The 20,734-nt window shown below is 42.8% G+C and overlaps 1 protein-coding gene and 1 long non-coding RNA gene across 6 annotated transcripts in view; one reads left to right on the forward strand and one right to left on the reverse strand.

Annotated features, from left to right (window-relative positions):
* Window positions 1-20,734, reverse strand: part of nfic (nuclear factor I/C) — a 441,536-nt gene that overhangs the window by 61,666 nt on the left and 359,136 nt on the right. For 4 of the 5 annotated variants that reach the window (XM_070859816.1, XM_070859817.1, XM_070859813.1 and 1 more), the window contains one exon: window positions 18,013-18,098. In XM_070859816.1, coding sequence (XP_070715917.1) covers window positions 18,013-18,098 — 86 coding nt within the window. Of the gene's footprint in view, window positions 1-17,656; window positions 18,099-20,734 lie in introns of those variants that run through there. The other variant, XM_070859814.1, reaches the window with a different exon arrangement.
* LOC139228625 (uncharacterized) lies at window positions 686-19,511 on the forward strand. Its single transcript, XR_011587593.1, has 3 exons — window positions 686-840; window positions 15,844-16,020; window positions 16,738-19,511. It is a non-coding gene; the product is annotated as an uncharacterized lncRNA (long non-coding RNA).

Here is a 20,734-nt window from a genome sequence, read left to right on the forward strand (position 1 = left end):
AAGGGATATGGGGCAAAGGCGGTTATATGGAGTTAGGTCACAGGTCAGCCATGATCTCACTGAATGGCAGAACAGGCTCTAGGGCCTAAATAGCCTCCTCCTGTTTCTATGTTCCTAACTGACAAGATTTTCTGCTGTAGCAACGGAGGTGCTGTTGGAAGAAATGGGGTTAAGGAGAGTGGCCTGTTTGGCATTCCCCACAGGAGATATGGTCAAAGTGTCTGGGAGGAGGATGGCATGCCACATCAGTGCTATTCTCACCATCCAGGGGACCTATCTTAGAATGCGGAAAATGTTTGCAGACCTGATAAGATCAGCCAAGGTGAGGCTGGCTAATCTATTACCTTATAATGAGTAAATGGGAAAAGTATGCATGCCACAAGTTGTTTTAATTGTAATTATCTTATAGACCAGATGTTCCCACTGGTGGGCTCCAATGTATGGGGACTGGGAAATTGGCCATCCAGCAGCATCACCTGGTCCATACTGGACCCTCCCCTTTATTTAACCTTACTTACTATTATACATGAATGAATCGTTTTTGACCTGAGCCAACAGTTAATGGGCTGGACTTTGCGTTCCGGGTTTCGCCCCGGAGCAGGGTGAAAGGTGGCGGTGAGGTTTCCAGCACCACGTCATGATCTTCCGGTCCCATTTTGCAGTGACGCCGAACAGTGCCGTTGGGAAGAGCTGTGCCGGATGTGCAACGCCGCCCGCTGTGACACCGGTGGGAGTTTGGACTGTTGCCCGATCCGTCCGTCCGCAGTGACCGCCTGGGAAATCAGTGCGGTCCAGCGTAGTCGGCGGCGGTGAGGAAAGTAAAGTTCTTCAAAGATAAGTGTGAGCGTTTGCTCTTTAAATATTTTTAGCGATTTGTGTTGTGGTGGTGTGGGCAATGTTTAGGGAATGTTTTTGTGTTTTTTTTGTTAAAAGGTTTCCGCCCCTCCCTCGGCCCCGCCCAGGCCTCTCTCGGAGCGCACAAGGCCCGACAGTTTAGTTCGTGAGTTTTCCATCCTTGCGCCACGAAAAGTGTACAAAGCCTGCCTTAGCACTGAGCCCCCTGACGCAGGGCCCAGATGCCGAAACTTCCATAGTAAAGCGCAAACTATTTCCAGCCGATAACTTTCCCGCCGCGCCTCCGTTTTCGCCCTAAAAACAGAAAAGCCTAAAATCCAGTCCTATCCATGTGGTCAGACAGATCAGCAGTATACAGTTGTATCCTGTACTATTTACTGTGCATATCCCAATGGTAATAAAGTTCATTGCTTGCTCACATGTTCCTCAGTCCTGGATACTTTGAACACAAAGTCAAGTTTCAGTTCACAGAGAGTGTGGGCTGTTTTATGAAAGCTGACTTTTGCATTGGGCATGAATTAAACACATGCAGAGAGAGCCTGAAATGTAATAAGTTTCATTAGAAAGGCAGTCAGGACTAAAAAGTTATTCAGTGCCTATAAATTACGTATGGGGAAGTCAACAAACTGCACAAGTCAACCAGTTAAAACATCCTGCAATTTTGGGTCGGGTGAATTTTTCCGAATTATTCACATTTTGTTGCTGGTTATTTAGGGATGTTTCAATAAACTTGAACACTACATAAAATCTGCACACCACTATTCTGATTTCACTTAATGCAGCGAACATCTTCTCTACACAGCTGCAATCATCATGCCACCTGGCATCTTCTGGGATCAGGGGCTGCAATGGGAAGGATGCCAAATGTCATCTTTGGCAGTTAACGAGGCGTATTAAAAAATTGCGAACAGCTATAATGGAACATCCTGTCTTCAAAAAAAGGCCACACAGAAGCATTTTTCTGGGCACAACTCTCGGAGTTAGAAAGTTACTCTAGGGAAATTGGACATTTTTATAGCATCTCCAGGGGCGCTAGCGGGGCTCAATGGCGTTTTCGCCTGGGGGAGTGGCACCCCGGGAAATTGCCTTGGAGGTTTTAGGAGGGCGGGGACGCTGTCTTCAGCCTTCTAATTTTAATAAAAATATCTAATTTTAAAATCCAATGTTAAAAAAGGGCCACGGGCCAGAACGCGACTGGCGATGTCATCAGCGTCGTGTGCACCGACCCCTCATCTCCCCGCGCCGACCCCTCACCTCCCCGCGCCGACCCCTCACCGCCCCGCGCCGACCCCTCACCGCCCCGCGCCGACCCCTCACCTCCCCTCGCCGACCTGCGCCGACCCCTCACCTCCCCGCGCCGACCCCTCACCTCCCCGCGCCGACCCCTGTGCCGACCCTGCGCAGACCCCTCACCTCCCTGTGCCGACCCTGCGCAGACCCCTCACCTCCCCGCGCCGACCCGTGCACCCTGCGCCGACCCCTCACCTCCCTGCACCGACCCCGCGCCGACCCCTCACCATCCTTGCGCCGACCCCTCGCCACCACACGTCGACCCCTCACCACGCGTCCCCTTTGCGCCCCGCAAGGTTGGCGCGGGTGGATGTCAATGCCAGCTTCGCGGGGAAATCTGCCTCCGGGGCGCCCCTTAAAGAGGAAGCCTTCAGCACCCCGGTCTACCATCTTTGTCGGCTGACTCTTGCGTTGGCCCGATATGGCGGCCCTCGCATCGACCGGCACTCCGTTTTGGGTGCCGGGCTGTTGGTTTGGTCGATCACCTCCCTGCTGGCCCAGTGGCAGCCACCAAAGGGCCTGCAGAGTGTACAGCGGCCCTCCCCTTTAATTGAAGGGAGGGGTGTTGTAGTGTGTCAGTGCTGCACGGATGCCAGCGCTACACTGCCGCCCGGGAGCGCCCCTCAAAGGAAGCGGATCACCGGAGACAGTACTCCGCTTCCTTTGAGGGGCGCACGGCCCAATTCCGCATCAGGGACAGGACATCCGGGCCAGGCACAGGAATTCCTAGCCCTGGAAGGTTACCACCCCCAATCAGGGTAAAGGGCAATTTTGGGGCCACTAATTCTAATAGAATGAGAAAGGTTTTAATTGCATATTCTAACAGGAAGATAGAATGACTGTTGAATATCAAAATGATCAGATGTTTCACTCTATTTGTGACATCCTTCATAGACCTTTAACTTTGACCCTCATATACAATTTCTGTCACAGTGCTATGAATCTACTACTTCGAAAAAGGAAATACAGAAAATAATGGGCCAAGGCTACGTTCTAGGCCAAGGTTATGTTACTCAGTGAATCATGAATGGATCCTTTTCTTTAGTACAGATCCAAAGTAGTTAATTATAGCATTTCTTCAGCCTTCTAATTTTAATAAATATATCTGATTTTTAAATCCAATGTTAAAAAAGATGAAGAGTTAAACTGAGGGGGGCTTTGGCTGTTGTATGTCCAGATGCATAGAATAAATAATCATGAGATGGCCAATTGAGAGCTCTGGAATGTGAATAACTTTCTCACTCAGAGCTAAGCCCAAGAAAACATGTTAGAATGAAGTAAACAGTGGAATGATCCTCATGTTCAAAATCCCAAATGAGCGGTGTATAATTTCGACCAGAACTTTGGTTTGTAGGACTCAAATAAAACTCAAATCGGAATGTTTGACCTTTCAGCTTAGCCACAATTATAATTATGTAGCAGTTGTCCTTCAAAAGAGCCTCACTATACTAACAAACTATTAACATCCAACCTCAGAATAAATCACCCTTAGCAGCTTTTCACCACAAGTCACAAAAATACAAGTTTCTGGAAAAGCACCAAACCTAAAGCCTTCTAGTATGATTATTAATTAAATATCTGCAAGCTGTTAATTTGCTAACTAAAGGAGAGATAAATTACAAGGGGAAGCAATGACTAAGTAGATCATTAGCATCCACATGGAGAAAACCACTGATGTGTGTTTTAGGAGACCAGTGTTTGTATCTAATTAGTCCGATTAATGTAACACTGACAGAACTATATTCGACAGGAGCGCTCAGCTGAACATGTACAGTTAAGATCACAGAAATCCATTTGGTGGATATAGGAAGTGGATTGAATTTTCTACGCTGTGCAGTATTAATGAAAGATATCTGTAATGTTTGCTGCATTCTCAGCTGTTTCAAGGCTGCTGGAACAAAGGTTAATGAATTTTATGCTCATGCAGAATGTAGCCCTCGATCAAAGACAGGGCTATATTTTATGTAAGAGTCCTTTCCCAGCTACAAATTCTCTCCTGCCATGTTAAGTCCGTGTCAGGAAAAATCCATCCACACAATCAGGAATGAGCCCTAAAGCCAGCAGCAATGTTTGAGCACAAAATGTGGGCAACAGAACCAGCTTGGCGTAATCCTTTGAGGACCACAGCAGTATTTCTGTTCCAATATAAAACATAATCATTCACACTAATCAATTTAAAATGCTGTCCCACATTTTACAAGTTCTAGTTCTACTGATATAGGGCTCAAAATTGGCCAGGAGTTGCTCCGTTTTTTTTTTGGAGTAACTTGATTTTTCTGGAGTATCTTAAAAATCCCCATTTTGCACATTCAATTTGCGCCAGTGTAAGTGAGTTAGTTAGGATTTTTTTCGTTTAGTTTTTTTTTCAAAAGGGGGCGTTACCAGCCACGTACGCCCGTTTTGGCCATTTAGGCCACTTTGGACAGCTAATAATTACCCCAAACTAACATAGGCCAGCGTATGTGGCCGCACAGAAAACCCTTGCGGAGAGTTAAGAAATCTCTGTTAAGGAGTAGGTACATCGGAGACCATTCAGGCAGAGATAGGGGCGGGAAGGGAAGCGGAGAGGACCTTGCAATGCACTAAACAAAGCACAACAAGTAGTAAGCATTCAAGAAGACATAAAAACATTCAAGAAGAAATAAAAAATAAAACTAAATCCTACCTTCATATCAAAACTCTAAACAAAGCACAAAAATAAGCATTCATTAACAAATAAAAAATAGAAGGAAGCGGAGATGACCTGCACCTAAAGCACTAAGACTTACAAAGCACTAAACAAAGCACAAAAAGTAATAAACATTCAACAAATAAAAAATAGAAGTCCTACCTTCATCTCAAAACACAAGACTCCGTTCATCTATACTCACCGATTCCTGGTATTGTATTATTGATATACAAAATTCTAAATAAACGACAATGCCCTCTGACCAGCACTTACTTACAATTCTTCACATTTACAGTGCACTCCACAGCGGGCCTGGCCGGTGCGGGAGACGACTCGGCCAGGGATAGGGGTGGCGAGCATCGGGTCCCTCCCACACAAGCTGCAGGACACGCTGGGGGCAAGGAGCTACTGCGCATGCGCGCACACTCTAATGCGCATGTGCAGACGTCCCGGCACTGTTTTCAGCGCCGGGACAGTAGCTCCGCCCCCAATCCACTGGCCATGCCGTGCCAAGCCCCGGAATAGGCAACACAGCGGCCAGAATCGGGGGACATTTTTTCAGCGCTCTTTTCATCCTGCAAAAGCAGCGCAATTCCAGTGAGTGGGCCAAAAATCTGCATGGGCCAATTTTGAGCCCCTTATGAGTAGCATCTGTGTTTCACTAATACTTAAAATGCCTATTCCAAGAAATATTTTTCTCAGGTTTAAGTAGGTTTTAAAATGATTTATAAGAGACTATTAAGTAGACAAGGAGATTCAAACACATTATTTACAACCAACTTTGGCTGTATTGTGCCTATATTCTACTCATCATAATTCAGTGTTGCTTAATTCAAATTATTAAAAAATTTGAATTACAACCATGCAAAATAAAGCATTTCATTCTGCTTTATTGAATTGTGTAATTTAATTTTTTTGGAGCAAAACTTAAAGGTTATAGGGTAGAAATTAGTCTCGGGCGGTGGTGCAGAACAGGCGGTATCACATTGGCCCCCCGTTATACGTAGCGGCAGATAGTTAACTCCACTGACTGCATATGGCGAGTTCGGTCATCTTCCAAACCTGTGCGCATCCTTCCTTCCACTCTATGTTTGAACCTCTCCAATCAGGTTTCGACCCCTGCCACAATACTGAAACAGCCCTAATCAAAGTCACAAATGACATGCTCTGTGACACAGGAACAGGAATAGGCCATTCAGCCCTTCGAACCTGTTCCACCATTCAATGGGACCATGGCTGATTTGCGACCTAACTCCAAATACCTGCCTTTGACCCATATCCCTTCATACTTTTGGTTAACAAAAAGCTATCAATCTCTGACTGTGACCATCATGTATTACCCCTCCTCAACCTCTCTGCAGCCTTTGCTACGGTCAACCATACCATCCTCCTCTATGCCCTTCTTCCAATGTCCAGCTTAGTGGCACTATCTTCGCTTGGTTCCTCTATTATCCATCCAACCATAGTCAGAGCATCTCCAGCATTGGTGTCCCTTCCCATTGTATTATTACCTCTGAAGTCCCCCAATAATCTACCCATGGCATTCCTCTTCCTCATCAACATGCTGCCCCTCAGTGGCATCATCCAAAGACATGGGGCCAGATTCCACATGTATACTGATGACACGCAGCGCTACCTCTCCACTGCCTCTCTTGACCTCTCCACTGCCTCTTTGTTGTCAGACTGCTTGCCCGACATCCAATCTTTAATGAGCCGCAAAGTCCTCCAACTATCCTCATCATCATAGGCAGTCCCTCGGAATCGAGGAATACTTGCTTCCATTTTTATAATGAGTCCTTAGGTGGCTGAACAGTCCAATACAAGAGTCACAGGTGGGACAGACAGTTGTTGAGGGTAAGGGAGGGTGGGACAGGTTTGCTGCACGTTCTTTCCGCTGCCTGCGCTCGTTTTCTGCATGCACTCGGCGATGAGACTCGGGGTACTCAGCGCCCTCCCAGATGCACTTCCTCTACTTAGGGCGGTATTTGGCCAGGGCCTCCCAGGTGTCGGTGGGGACGTTGCACTTTATCAGGGAGACTTTGAGGGTGACCTTGTAACGTTTCCTCTGTCCACCTTTGGCTCGTTTGCCATGAAGGAGTTCCGAGTAGAGCGCTTGCTTTAGGAGTCTCATGTCTGGCATGCGGACAATGTGGCCTGCGCAGCGGAGCTGATCAAGTGTGGTCAGTGCTTCAATGCTGGGGATGTTGGCCTGGTCGAGAACGCTAATGTTGGTGCGTCTGTCCTCCCAGGGGATTTGTAGGATCTTGTGGAGGCATCGTTGGTGGTATTTCTCCAGCGACTTGAGGTGTCTATTGTACATGGTCCATGTCTCTGAGCCATACAGGTGGGCGGGTATTACTACAGCCTGTAGACCATGAGCTTGGTGGTAGATTTGAGGGCCTGGTCTTCGAACACTCTTTTCCTCAGGCAGCCAAAGGCTATGCTGGCGCACTGGAGGCGGTGTTGAATCTCCTCATCAATGTCTTTTGTTGATAAAAGGCTCCCGAGGTATGGGAAATGATCCATTTTGTCCAGGGCCGCGCCGTGGATCTTGGTGACTGGGGGGGGGGGGGCAGTGTTGTACGGCGAGGACAGGCTTATGGAGAACCTTTGTTTTACGGATGTTTAGCATAAGGCCCATGCTTTCGTACGCCTCAGTAAATACGTCGACTATGTCCTGGAGTTGAGCCTCTGAATGTGCGCAGACGCAGGCGTCATCCGCGTACCGTAGCTTGACGATAAAGTCACAGTGCGGATTTTGTCCCCTACGGGCACAACGGACATGATCTTTGCAGTGCGACAGCTGCAGGGAAAATGCAGGGAGCAGCACCAGCCCTTATACATGGTCCTCTTCGACCTTACAAAGGCCTTTGACACTGTCAACCACGAGGGTCTATGGAGCGTCCTCCTCCGTTTCGGATGCCCCCAAAAGTTCATCAACATCATCCGCCTGCTCTACGACGACATGCAGGCCGTGATCCTTACCAACGGATCCATTACAGACCCAATCCACATCCGGACTGGGGTCAAACAGGACTGCGTCATTGCCCCAACCCTCTTCTCAATCTTCTTCGCTGCCATGCTCCACCTTACTGTCAACAAGCTCCCCGCTGGAGTGGAACTAAACTACAGAACCAGTGGGAAGCTGTTCAACTTTCACCGTCTCCAGGTCAGGTCCAAGACCACCCCAACCTCTGTTGTCCAATTAACCATTGGGAACACAAAAGCCATTGTCTTCAACCCCTACCACAAAATCCAAACCCTCGTCTCCAATACAACTCCTTCCCCTGTCTTAGGTTGAACCACACTGTCGCAACTTCGGCGATCTATTTGGCGCAGAGCTGAGCTTCTGATCCCATGTCCTCTCCATCACAAAGACCCCCTACTTCCACCTCCATAACATCGCCCATCTGCAACCCTACCTCAAACCAGCTACTGTCAAAACCCTCATCCATGCCTTTGTCACCTTCAGATTTGACTATTCCAATGCTCTCTTGGCTAGCCTACCATTCTCCAGCCTCTATAAACTTCAGCTTGTCCAAAACTTTGCTGCCCTAATCCTATCCCGTGCCATGTCCCACTCACCTATCAACCCTGTGCTCACTAATCTTTCAAATTAATGTCAAACTTTCTGGCTGTGTAGACTCATTAATTATTTGTGAACAGCTCATACTTTATGTACAGCAGTGATGCAGCCTTGTGGCAGATAATTAAAATGCAGACATCTGTACACCGCCCTCACTCCTGTTAGGCCCAAAATTGGTGCAACCAGGAGACTGCTCATTAGCATGCAGATGACTGTACAGTACCTACATTACTATCATGCATAAACTATGAATGCCTCATAAAAAATGACTGAGTTCTTGTGTAAGTCTATATGAGAGTGCTGGAGAGGACACAGATGGTTAGTCTGAGTGTTGTGAGGCCAATATTGTTGGATGCAGCTGTGCCTGAAGGTTTATTCCCCACTGATCCACAAAATGCATTGTACAACCAGCATGGCGAATTCCACTAACTTCTTTGTCAATTTTCCTGGATTGTGATATATAAAATAACCGAGTAGATTTTAAACTGAAGCAAAATTAACCTTCCAATGACTCTAGACTCTTGCAATAATTATTGTGTACAATTGTGTATTTTTCCCGTTGCAAAGGACTTTGGGGAAAGATAATTCTACCGTATTAATAGTCCTATTGAAATAGTTTCAGATTAAGGTTCTGCTTCTCTCATTTTATTGTCGATTTCTCTCCTGTCCCCTCTGATAAGGCACTCACTGCCCTGAAGCCTCCTTCAGCTGGGAGGGCCTTGGCAGTGGGCTTTAAGACCACCGTTTGTGCTGCCGTGTGAAAAACATGTGCCTGCACAAACAGCGATGTCAGATGATTGTGTCCTTTGGTCCTTTAGTACAGAAATCTGTCTGTTTACCTTACCATGATAATACTCACCTCAGACTGTGACAAAACACTTTGGTGACAGACAAGCCCAAAATGTAAACCAACCTGTCTGATAGGCAGGCAGCTCTCCTGCTATCTGGAAGATTGTACGATATTCAACAGACTAATCTTTATATATAATACTAATCCAATATTATTAGTGCCCTTTTTAATTGACTGAATGTTATCATAAGTTCACAAAGTTTCTGATTTGGTTTGAGTATCCGAGCGATGCCGATTGACATTGTTAAAACGACAAATGTTCCAAGCTACCTTCAAACATTAAAGCAGCTTCAGTTGCTAATAGTGGATCACCTGGAAGCACAGAAGGGTGCCCGCCCCCCCCCCCCCCCCCCCCCCCCCCCACTAGGTGTCTGTGGCTTGGTGTCCCAGGCCCTGTTTATCACTTGGATACACGACTGCTTGTTGATGTACTTCACTAAGGGAGGATGCTGCAGTTTTAGGTGGTGGGAGAAAAACTCATTCCACTAAAGTGCACCTACTGATCACCAGGTTATATAACCTACAATAACCTGCTCTCACAGCTGACAGAGGCTCAGCCTGACCAGTTTGGATGGTTAAAAAACAGGAATTGAAAGATCAAAAATATGCGTCTGAATTGATTAAATGTATCACAGCGCCTAATTCGACAAGATGATTATGTATTTTAATTCATGGGGGATTTTGTCCAATCAATTACAATTGTTAAATTAAAAAATCCCCTGCCACAATTGTGCATTATACTTCTGTGCTATCTCTATATGGAATTTGATATATTGAAAAGATGTGGAATGTTTTGTTTATATGGAGATGCTGCAACTAAGCCTTTGGCCTCCATCATTGTACAGGCTTGAGATGAAATGGAGTCCAGGTGATGGGTGAAAGTCACCTCTGAGCTCTTATGTCTTCAGTCAGTATCTCTGAGAATAACCTAACAATGTCGGTAGCAGAAATCACATTCAACATCAGACACCCAGAAAAAAAATCAGCTGTTGCAGTGGATATTGTGAACTGTAACAAATCCATTCTGTCCTATTTTAAGTTTTCCATTCATAGGGCGAGTTACTGGGTGGATAGGTTGGTTACTGCAGCTCCACAGCGAATGTTGTCCATGGCACTCAGTTATCATAGCTTAATTTAGTTAACGTGTTTGGTGTAGTTAGCATGGTTATTATTACTCCCAGTTCTTAAGAAAGGTGACATGACCGAGCCTTCACTGAGCTGAGCTGAGTTGATTCCTAAGCATCGATTTTAACTCTGGGTGTGAGAGTGGCGTGCAAGGGCTGGGGCGAGCAGCAAGGTCACATGATGGCATTGCGTAAGGCCCAGAGAGATTTTAACTGCAGGCCCTCAATTCCATTTTGGATGTCCAAATCCTGCCCGAAACCAGTGAGAATTACTACTTGGTAGGCAAGGGGGCAGGAGCCACAGCTGAGAGAAAAGTCCCTGGCACTAAGGTAGGTCAGGTCAGGAGGGGAATGCGGCCAGGGGGACTGAAGCCTAGGGCAGGGGAGTCCCAGACTTTCCTTGTGGGGCCCAGCGACGGGTTATGTTGTGGAGGTAAAACTAATCGCTCTTGGCGATGGATAGAAAGTAGGGTTTGAAGCTCGGCGACAGAATATTCACAAAGTGCAGCTTCGTGGCAAAACGCTGGATTTTTAAAAAAATATTTTTGGACGAGTTTTGTGCTCATTGAGGTGAAGGTCGGCAGTTCTGGGAGTGAAACAGTTTTGTAACAGCAAGCACAGAACAGGTATGGTAGGGAACATCAAACTGTAGAGTTCTGACCAACAATAAAATAGTCTCCCCTGCATCTGTGCGGCATTTTCCATTACTTACACCGACCATTTTTATAACCCCTCTCAGTTAAATTGTGAATTTTTGTGCCAATTAGGAACATTTGTTTGCTGCCAGGTTGAGAATGCCTAAACTCATTTTACATAGGATCCTATTGGCCAACAAAAACTGATTTTTACCTCATCAATCTGAGCTGGGTTCAAATTCCGGCCCTAGAAGTGAAAGGGCACGGTGTACAAGCACTGCCCTCCCCAATTCCCCAGTGATCTTATTGTTTCTAGTTTACTGAAAACTCCTTACACATTCAAACTGAGATGCTAACCTATGAAACTTATTGGAGATAGATATTAATCATTCATATCGAGGCACAGGTCCAGGCATTAGTATTCCTGTGCTATTCATTAAATTTGCTGATTTGCAAGGTGACACTGTGTAGAGATTTCAATTACTAGAGCTTCAATCTCCTGTTATTGACCCACAAACAGTGTAAGTACTGCACTGCATTGTTATTGATTACAGCTTTTACACACGGCTCTTTACTTAACACAGAACGCAGCAAAAAGTGGCAACCATTCAGCAGAAGATGTTTTTTCTCTGGTTAAGTTTCCAAAACCACGTATGTGCTGAAATCTTTTAAAAGGTTGAGATCAGCGTGATAGAACTCTGCCATGAACTCAAGAAGGAATCCAGAGTCCTTGTCAGAAATTATGCTTCAACTGTCTCTTTTGTTCATCCTGGGCCGATAGTCCTCCCCCTGGCCCCTGTTGTGGGCAGAGTGTCTCACCTCTTTCTGCCTGCTTTCAAATCAGCCTGCCTTTGCTTGGTGTCCAGGATATTTGCCTTTGTTAATTTTCTATCTGTACTGCATAAGGCAACTTGAGGTGGGCATAGTGAAGGAGATGTTCCTGGTATATGACAACCTCAGAAATGTATATTTCTTGCTTCATAAATATACAATGTCATTACATGTTGTAATACTAAACCCTTATAGGATTTTGTTTCTTGCCGTTTTACATTTGTGGCATGCCTGCAGGATCTTGTCTGAGGCAGATCTTATGAATAAAACTGTAGGAACATAGAGATTGCTAGACAAAAAAAGACCAATGTCCATCCAGTTTACCTTCTACCATCCTAGTAGTGACATGATACAACAGTATTGGAGTTGTTCACTAATTATGGCATCAATCTCTATCAATTAGTTTACAATAGACCCAGACATGAGGCGAGGAAACTCCCAGCGGTAGAAAGCTTTGGAGACTATAGATCCAAAATCACCTGTTCTTCCCAAGCTTGCTTCACTTACTATATGTCATGTCTCAAACTACTCATATACTGTATCCCAAAATATTATTTTCCAAAAGAAATCTACCTCATTTGCATTTTAATAAATCAACACTATCATCTTTCACTATCTCCCTAGAAAACCTATTCGATATTTACCACTGGCTCACTGAAATAATCTTTCCGCAGATTCGTTTTGAATTTACCGCTTTTCAAGCACAGGTAATGTCCTCTGGTTCTACTATTCTGGACAAAGTGAAACAGCTCATCACAATCTAAATTATCAATCCCCTTTCGAATCATACCACCTCTCAACCTTCTCTTAGTCAGTGAAATAATGCTCAACTTACAAAATGCTCATCATAATCTGAACACTCCATCCCCTCAATCATTCTGGTTGCTCTCTTCTGTATCCTTTCAATGGCTATAACATTCATTTATGCTGCAGCGACCAGATCTGTACACAGTATTGCAAGTACCGTTGCACCAATGATTTATAAAATGGCAGGATCACCTCACGATTTTACTTCGATATTGACTTTTTAAATGCATTCTAACATCTGATTTGCTTTACTCTAAAGATTTGCTTGTTGACTAAAGGCACCTTTATCTTTGTGGTTTTCCCACCACCAACAGCATTCCCAAATGCAAATAACTCCCTCTCCAGAGAATTGAAGGCAGCATGGACCCAAGAATTTTGTAGGTCTTGCGAGCTGCCAATGGATTACCGCCTCCTTTTCTGGTCATCTCAGAAAACATTTGGATTGGGTGGATGTTATTAACAAGTTAGGAATAGTTTAGGATGATTTAGCTGCACGTGTGCTTACCATTTGTAAATTTCTACAGCTTTTCAAACCTAGGCAAGGTAGACCCTTAAAAGTGGAGCAGCCTATCCTTGGCAATCCAACTATTTTTAGATTGAAAATCAAGTTATGCACTTTGTCGAGACTGCTGACAGGTGTCCACTTACAAAGGATCAGCCAGCTAATCTAATTGGCTATTAACCATCACGCCACTGAACCAACCTATCAGGTCTCGTGACAAGGCAGTGGGCTGTTGGGAAAGTAATTGCTTCTGTATTTATCTATCATGCCATTTAATATTGATATCACTCATTAAACTTATGATAGTTGACTGGGGATTTGATTTGAGATTAAAAGTCTGTTTTTAAAAAGGAGGCTGTTTTAATATTAATCGTGTATATATTCATGGCATACCCAAGTCTACAACTGAGTAGTAACTAGCTAGAACTTTGTTCTTGGTAAAAAGTGGATGAACTCCAGTATCCCTGCCTGTATAACTTTTTTAAGATCGCTGTAGCTCTTTTGAATATATATACTATCGCTGATGGATGAATGTATGTGTATGAGTGAGAAATTGGCTTCTTGTATTAGTGTGAATATTTCTGTCATACAATTGGTAAACAAATCTGTATTTGATAATTTACTGATAATATTTTCACAGTACAATCAGTCTCAGCCTGCTGAAAACATGCATTCTGTAAGCAACTGGTTGCACTGGTGCACACTGTTGTGTCATGAAGTAGTAGGCCGTAGGTTTGTGACCAGAGACTCAGTGCATGACGAGTTTCTCGTCATTCGAGGTGCTGAATGGAGCCCAGGGCCTTTCCCAACAGGGACATGGGGAAAATGGAGGGCAAGATAACCTGAGAAAAATCACTTATGTGGCGACCAAAATGCAGATTATTTTTCTCTATCTCTGGTATGTTGTATTTACAACAGTTTAAACAATAATCACATTTCACAAATTCTCCATCTGGTTTGACTGGGTGTCCATCTCTTAAACATTTAAAAAAATCTATTAAATGGTAGTCCACGCAGTGGCATCGTCACCTCACTTGCAAGTTCACCTGAGCTTTGAAAAATGACAACAAAAATTGAGGAAATCTTATTTCATGGCTGACGATATTTAGGTCTCGTTGGACAACATTTTCAAAAAATACAGTAAGCTCTTTGGGCTGAAAGGGGAATTAAATAAAAAGTAAGATGGTTTAGTAAATCTATTAAAATATTGGAGAAGGGAATTTGGTACAAGTCCATTAAATGTTAGTAGGATAACAATTGCTGAATGCATTTTCGATCCTTATCAAGACTTACATCACAGACACCATTCATTTATTTTGCATAAGTGCCATTTTTCAATATAAACCATGCTGATGGTACGCACTTTTTAAACAAAACTAAACAGGTTACCAAATGAAGAGCTCTTGGATTGTTAATTTGTTCAATGGAAAGTGATCACGGGTAATTTCAGCGCTCGCTGGAAGTTTATGATCATTCCCGTTACCAGGTGTGTTTTGCACAAAATCATCTCCAGGAAACTCAGCTATTTTAATTGATAGTCATAAAATTCTATAAAATAAGGGGCTTTAACTTCCTTCACAGCAAGGTCCCCCTCTTCCTGCCTCCCTGTCTGTGGTTGTTCTTCTGTTGCTAGTGTCCCCTATACACCATCATCCTCCTGACCTTCAGTGCCTTCTTGCAGTTGTTCATTTGCAGCAATGTTTCCCACCTTCACTGGGGAATGTTGCATGTAAGGCTATTATTCCATTAATGTGTAAATGCCATGTAACTACTGCCGCAAACAATTCATGCTTCCTGGGGAGTTCAGAACTCAGTTTTTATGTTTATTCCTCCATGCCCTCGTGCAATTCCTCACTAGATTATCCTGACTGGAATTTAACAAGGTCTGAACAAGCAATTCTTTTGGCTAATTTTTCGAGCACACACTTTATCATTGGAGCAAGACTGACAGTAGCAGTAATAATGGATGAAAAGTCCACTATTGCTGTCTACCAGTTTTGCTGCTCTGTTTACTCAGTCTAATTTTTAAGTTAAACTCAACACCCAGAGGAAAATATGGTCATATGGCAATTCACATCCTCTCATCAATTCCAGACGACCTATATTTGACAGTACCAAAAAATTGAGACATACTGTGGTGTAACCTCTGTGAGCCCTATCACTGTGAGAGAGAAAGCTTGGTCTCTACCACCAGATGGTAGCATGGGGTGATGTTTAGCTCCATTTCTGTTGGCAATAATTATGAATGTCTGAATACAGTACTTGTGACAATGTGGCAACCACTGCAAACAACAACAACTTGCATTTATATACTGCCTTTAACATAGTAACACATCCCAAGGCGCTTCATAGGAGCATTATCAAACATAATTTAACACCGAGCCACATATCTCTTGCTCTCCCTCAGATCCTAAGATACAATATTCACTTTATTCACCTCAGAAGGCTCATGACCCCACCCCAATGTTCAACCAATTGGTCTACCCAGCACTCGTCCGTCCCTAAATTTAAAAAGTCTACTTTCTTAATGTTGTAACACTTAAGTCATACAGAATAATTTTCTTTCAATTATTTTTCTTTAAATTTAAAATTCTGATTTATCTCTTCTATATGTTGTTTTTCTGTGTTCTCTCATTCTTTATTCTCTTTTTAAGTTGACATTTTGTTTTCCTCATTTTCTTTTTGATGTTTGCAGGATTATGAAAGGTTTTGCGTGGGCAAAGAGTAGAACAATTGTTTCCACAGATTAGAGAACAATCAGTGGGGTATTTTCAGGATTATAACCTGTCAAAGAAGGAAGTTCGAGGAAATATTGTTTTCCTTCAGAGGGTGCTTGAAATGGAGACTATAACGTAATTTAAACAGGGATTGGGTAAGTATTTGTAAAAGACGAATTAAAAAGCAATGCGAGAAGGGCAGGGAGTTGGGATTACAGTAGATAGCACCAGTTGAAGATCTAGCACCAGCACAGCCACAATTGGCTGACTGTAATTTAAATGATTCTTTAAATTTTTCCTCCAGTTTACTTTTGTTCTCCTCTCATTCCATTTTGCCAGGCTTTTTAACAGATCCCTGATTCAAGCCCTCAAAGACACAGTCTGAGAGATATCCAATTGGCGGCAGGCAAGGCCCAAGCTTGTTTTAGGGTCTACTGACATCTACAGATGCTCACCTAACACCCACCCCGGCAGCATGAGATTATCTTCCAAGTATGCAAATTAAATCAGTTGCTTTGGCATTATCGAAATGACAGGCCAAGGCTTGAGCAGGACAATTAACAGAAAACCTTAACAGGACTAATTAGCAGAAAACCTTAATTCCAGATAATTAGAAACATTTGGTAATTAGCTATGATGGAGAAGCATTCACATTTATAAACCAGAGATGACAGTTCCCAAAGACTCTGAATGTTGTTCAGTCTGTGTCTACAAACCTTTTGATAAATAAGAAATCAGAAAAAAATTAAAGGGTTAGAGGCCTGAGGGTTTTCTGGACCTGAAAAACTGACCCTTGTACTTTGACCTCTTTGTAAAGCTATTGCTGTTGTTTTTCATTTGCTAATATTTCTCCCTCCCTTCCTTTCTTGAAGGTGTTAACTCCTTGCTCTGGTACAGTTCCACAGGCAGCAGGCACCTTCCGAGACCATTATTCCTGTGTGAGTCTTCAGCATCAATGTTCACAGGTTACTCTGCAGCAGACGTCAACACAGCTGAGTGGGGTCCGGTCCTCACCCAACATTCGCACTTCCAACTGGGTCCCATTTTCAATTTCTTTGGAAGAAGCTTGGCATTTATACAGGAGTATCTCTATTTCTGATGTACATCGACCTACATCACACGGCTGATGGTTTCACTGGTCAATCTGTCCACCTCATTGCAATTTTTGTTTGTAAGTGTTGGATTGCTCAGCCACTCGGACTGAAACAAGTAGTGATAAGCTGGTACCACTAACTGAAACAGTGTATACACTCAAGATATACTACATTGTATTCCCATCAGGCGGCTTATTCCATTCTTCATTTGTGAGCAAATAGAAAATATATAATAATGCACAGCAAATCAATATATTTAAAGACTACATATAGAGGTCACTTTGCAGGCTTTGCTTTTGTCATGAAGTATTTCTTGACAGCAGCGTAGGTCCAATATAGGATATAGTGTAAGGGGTATAACATTGTGGGGCCAATTCTGTAACCCATGCTCTCATCTAATGAAGCTGCAAACTGGGAGCAGAGCCTTCCAAATTCTTCCAAAATACATGTGAGGCTAGGCTGCTGTGAAGGTTGTTTCAAGTGCTATTTTAATTAGTGCTTGCAGAAAGTCTGTCTTAGCCAAAAAAGAATTTCAGATCCTTAGTATGAGACTAAATATTGGAAAAGAACTTGCTAGGGCTATAAGCGGGTGTCTCACAAAGTACGTAACTTTCAAGTAAACTATTCAGGTAAGCTGTGATGTGAGTCTTTTCTGTGGTTCTACACCCTTTACCAAATCATGGTTAAAAACATCATGTTGCATTTTCATCTGAACTGAATCAGGAACTTTGAATGGTTTATGGCATGTCCTCAGTGACCTGTGTCACTGTAATCACTTATACACACAATACATTGAATTAACACTCACAAGATGTTTTTTGCAGAAGCAAATAATTAAGAAATCAGCTACAAGTACAGTGGTCTAAGAAAAACACGAACCTATTCTCTTAAGACCCGCTTGGACTGATTAAAGAATATTTCTTGGAACAATGCATTTTCTTGAAAACCGTTTATCATGGTTCGTGACAATGCTTTCAAAGTTGAAATGATCTACATGCACAAGGGAGGCTAATTACATACAAACCGTGAATGAAACTAGACCTGCTATAATACCTGTGGCTGATAAAGGCTGCCAGGATCTCTTGGTCCTATTCCCACAAAGGAACGGTTAGCTGGGGGGGTGCCAGATGTTGTGTAGGCTGAAATGAAATAGCAGTGTTAGAAGCAATGGATAGACCCATAATAGTGCAACAATATGGACTACATTACACTCAAATATATGTTTTCATTAAATCAAAAGAATAATTGAACTGCATTTATATATATGCAGATATAAATATATACATATAAAAATTATCTACATAGCAAACATTTAAAGAGCTGAGCTTTCAAACCCCTATCTTCTCCAGCACTGCCTATGTTCATCTCTATAACATCTCCCGCCTCTATCCTTACCTCAGTCCATCTGCTGCTGAAACCATCATCCATGGGGTTGTCACCTCCAGATTCAACTATTCCTATGTTGTCCCTGCTGGCCTCCCATCCACTCTCTGCAAACTTCAGCTCATCCAAAGCTTTGCTGCCCATATCCAATCCCACACCAAGTCCCACTCACTCATCATCCCCATCATCGCTGGACTACTTTGGCTCCCGGTCCCTGAAACTTAAAATCCTTTTTCTCGTATTTCAATCCTTTCATGATCTCACGGTTCCCCATTTCTGTAATCTCCTCCAGTCTTACAATCCCCTGCCCCAAACTCTCTACTCCTCCAACTCAGAACTGTTTTGCATCTGACTCTTTGCCCTATCACTGGAAGTTGGGCCTTCAGCTCTAGAATTCCCTTCCTAAACGGGTAAAGAATGTCCATGAATACCATTTCCCTGGGGTTCCACTGATCCCCCACCAAAGTTACAACAGGAGACTAGGAGAAACCCTGTGGAATTTCAGAGACAAACTTTTACAAAATTTTTTTTGGTGAAATGTTTAATCAACAATGTACCTGTGAAAAAAAAAATTTCTGTCTTTAGTTTTAGATTATTTCAAGTAGTTAGGCGATAAAATAGAAACTGTTCTCATCGGTAGATATAAAATCGAAGGCAGGAAGCAGACAGACTGAGAGAAAAGGGGAAATCAATTAAGGTAAAGCACCCATTAAGGCCAGGGCAACATGTTTCAAATGTTAATGTCTGCAGTTTTGTCAGCTGAAATGTTATTTCCTATTACTGTCTGGTTTCAAATCAAGCAGGCTTCAGCAATGGGGAAGCTGGTAGTTATAAGTCGTTATAAGTTGTTATACCATCGTCAACCAAGGTGAAGACTGTTAACAGTTTGTTTACTTGACCATTTTTAAAGAAAATGGCTTTACTTCAAATAAGTTATGTGGGCTAACTATTATAAATCTGGTTGCTAGTCTTTAGTTTGAGTTCCATGTGGCGCTCATGACACGTATGCTATGTGAAATTTTTCATCCAAAAGATTGTGGATGGTGTACCAAAGAGAACTGATTTATTCAAAAGAACTATGATGTTCCAAGATTGTATGGGGAGATTTTTTTTCAAGAAGACTATGTTAAGCTCTTGTGGACTAATTCCATTTTTTTTCATGTATTTGCTGTTCAGTGTTCTTGCCTAAGCTTTTCTGCTTCTGCATTTTATCACCAAATAAATATATAATCTATTGATGTAATATTTTTCATTATCATGAGTTCATAGAGGACATGCTACATATTCTCCAAAAAGCATTTTTCACTACAATGTACCATGGCATTGGTTTATTTATTTCTGTAATGGTACATATGGAAGTAAAAAACAGGTTCACTTGCAGAAAATGGCACAACTTGTTTTGATACAGAATATAGGTGTTGTGCCTGGCCAGGTATATGAGGGGCGGGGGATCATTTAATTAAAGTATAAGTACCTCGAGGGTTTTATCTGTGTACATTTTTAATTGCTGCATTTATTTTGAATTTAAGAGACACATTTAAATTTTGTTTCTCCCAGTCATTTTTGAAAAGTGTTTCTCAGCCACAGAGACTTTGTGGCTGGTCAATAACAAACCACGATGTAAAGGTTAATATTTAGGGAACTTGTGGCCAGTACAGTTTACAGTGCAGTTAAACTTAGTAAACACAACTGTTATTTTTCTATCTTCCGAGGACAAGCTTGCATCTACGCTAAAGCTGCAATATGTTATTGCTTCTGTTCATTTATCTAGTTACTGTTTTAATAAATCTAGTAGTATATAGTCAATGACTTGTTTCTATCCAATAAACTTGTCTTGCTGACGTGACAAGTCCTAAGGATGTAAATTTGACCTAACTGAGGTTACGATAAGATGTTTCACAGTTTGTGGAATAAATCACTGACTACATCTTAATCAAAGACTTTTCATTAAAGCTTTCAAGGCTGGCTGGCTTTCTGAGGTAATGACTTGCAACACATTCAGATCATGTGTTTTAACCACCACCTTCAACTGGAGAAGGAATTTGGGCTTTCAGGCTCAATATAAACATCCAGGTCAGATGTGCAGACATTTCCCTGACAATGTACCTCCATCCTCCACACACCATTCTCTACTTCATCAAAATGACAATTTACATCTCTGCAACTAACTATCTTTGTGACCAATGTAAACGAGAATTTCAAGAATAAATGTTACATAGATTTATTTGTATTTGGTGAGAACTCAAAGGAAAACATCTCAAGACATTTCACTTAGCACCCCTATTAGCTGCAAAAGGAAGAATCTTATCTCATATTGTTTGGCTTTACTTCACCGCAAGTCCTAGAAGTATCCGAAAAGAGAGTACTGACAAATCAATGCACACAGAAACAC

The sequence above is a fragment of the Pristiophorus japonicus genome, chromosome 18 (assembly GCF_044704955.1).
Source record: "Pristiophorus japonicus isolate sPriJap1 chromosome 18, sPriJap1.hap1, whole genome shotgun sequence".
NCBI lineage: Eukaryota > Metazoa > Chordata > Chondrichthyes > Pristiophoridae > Pristiophorus > Pristiophorus japonicus.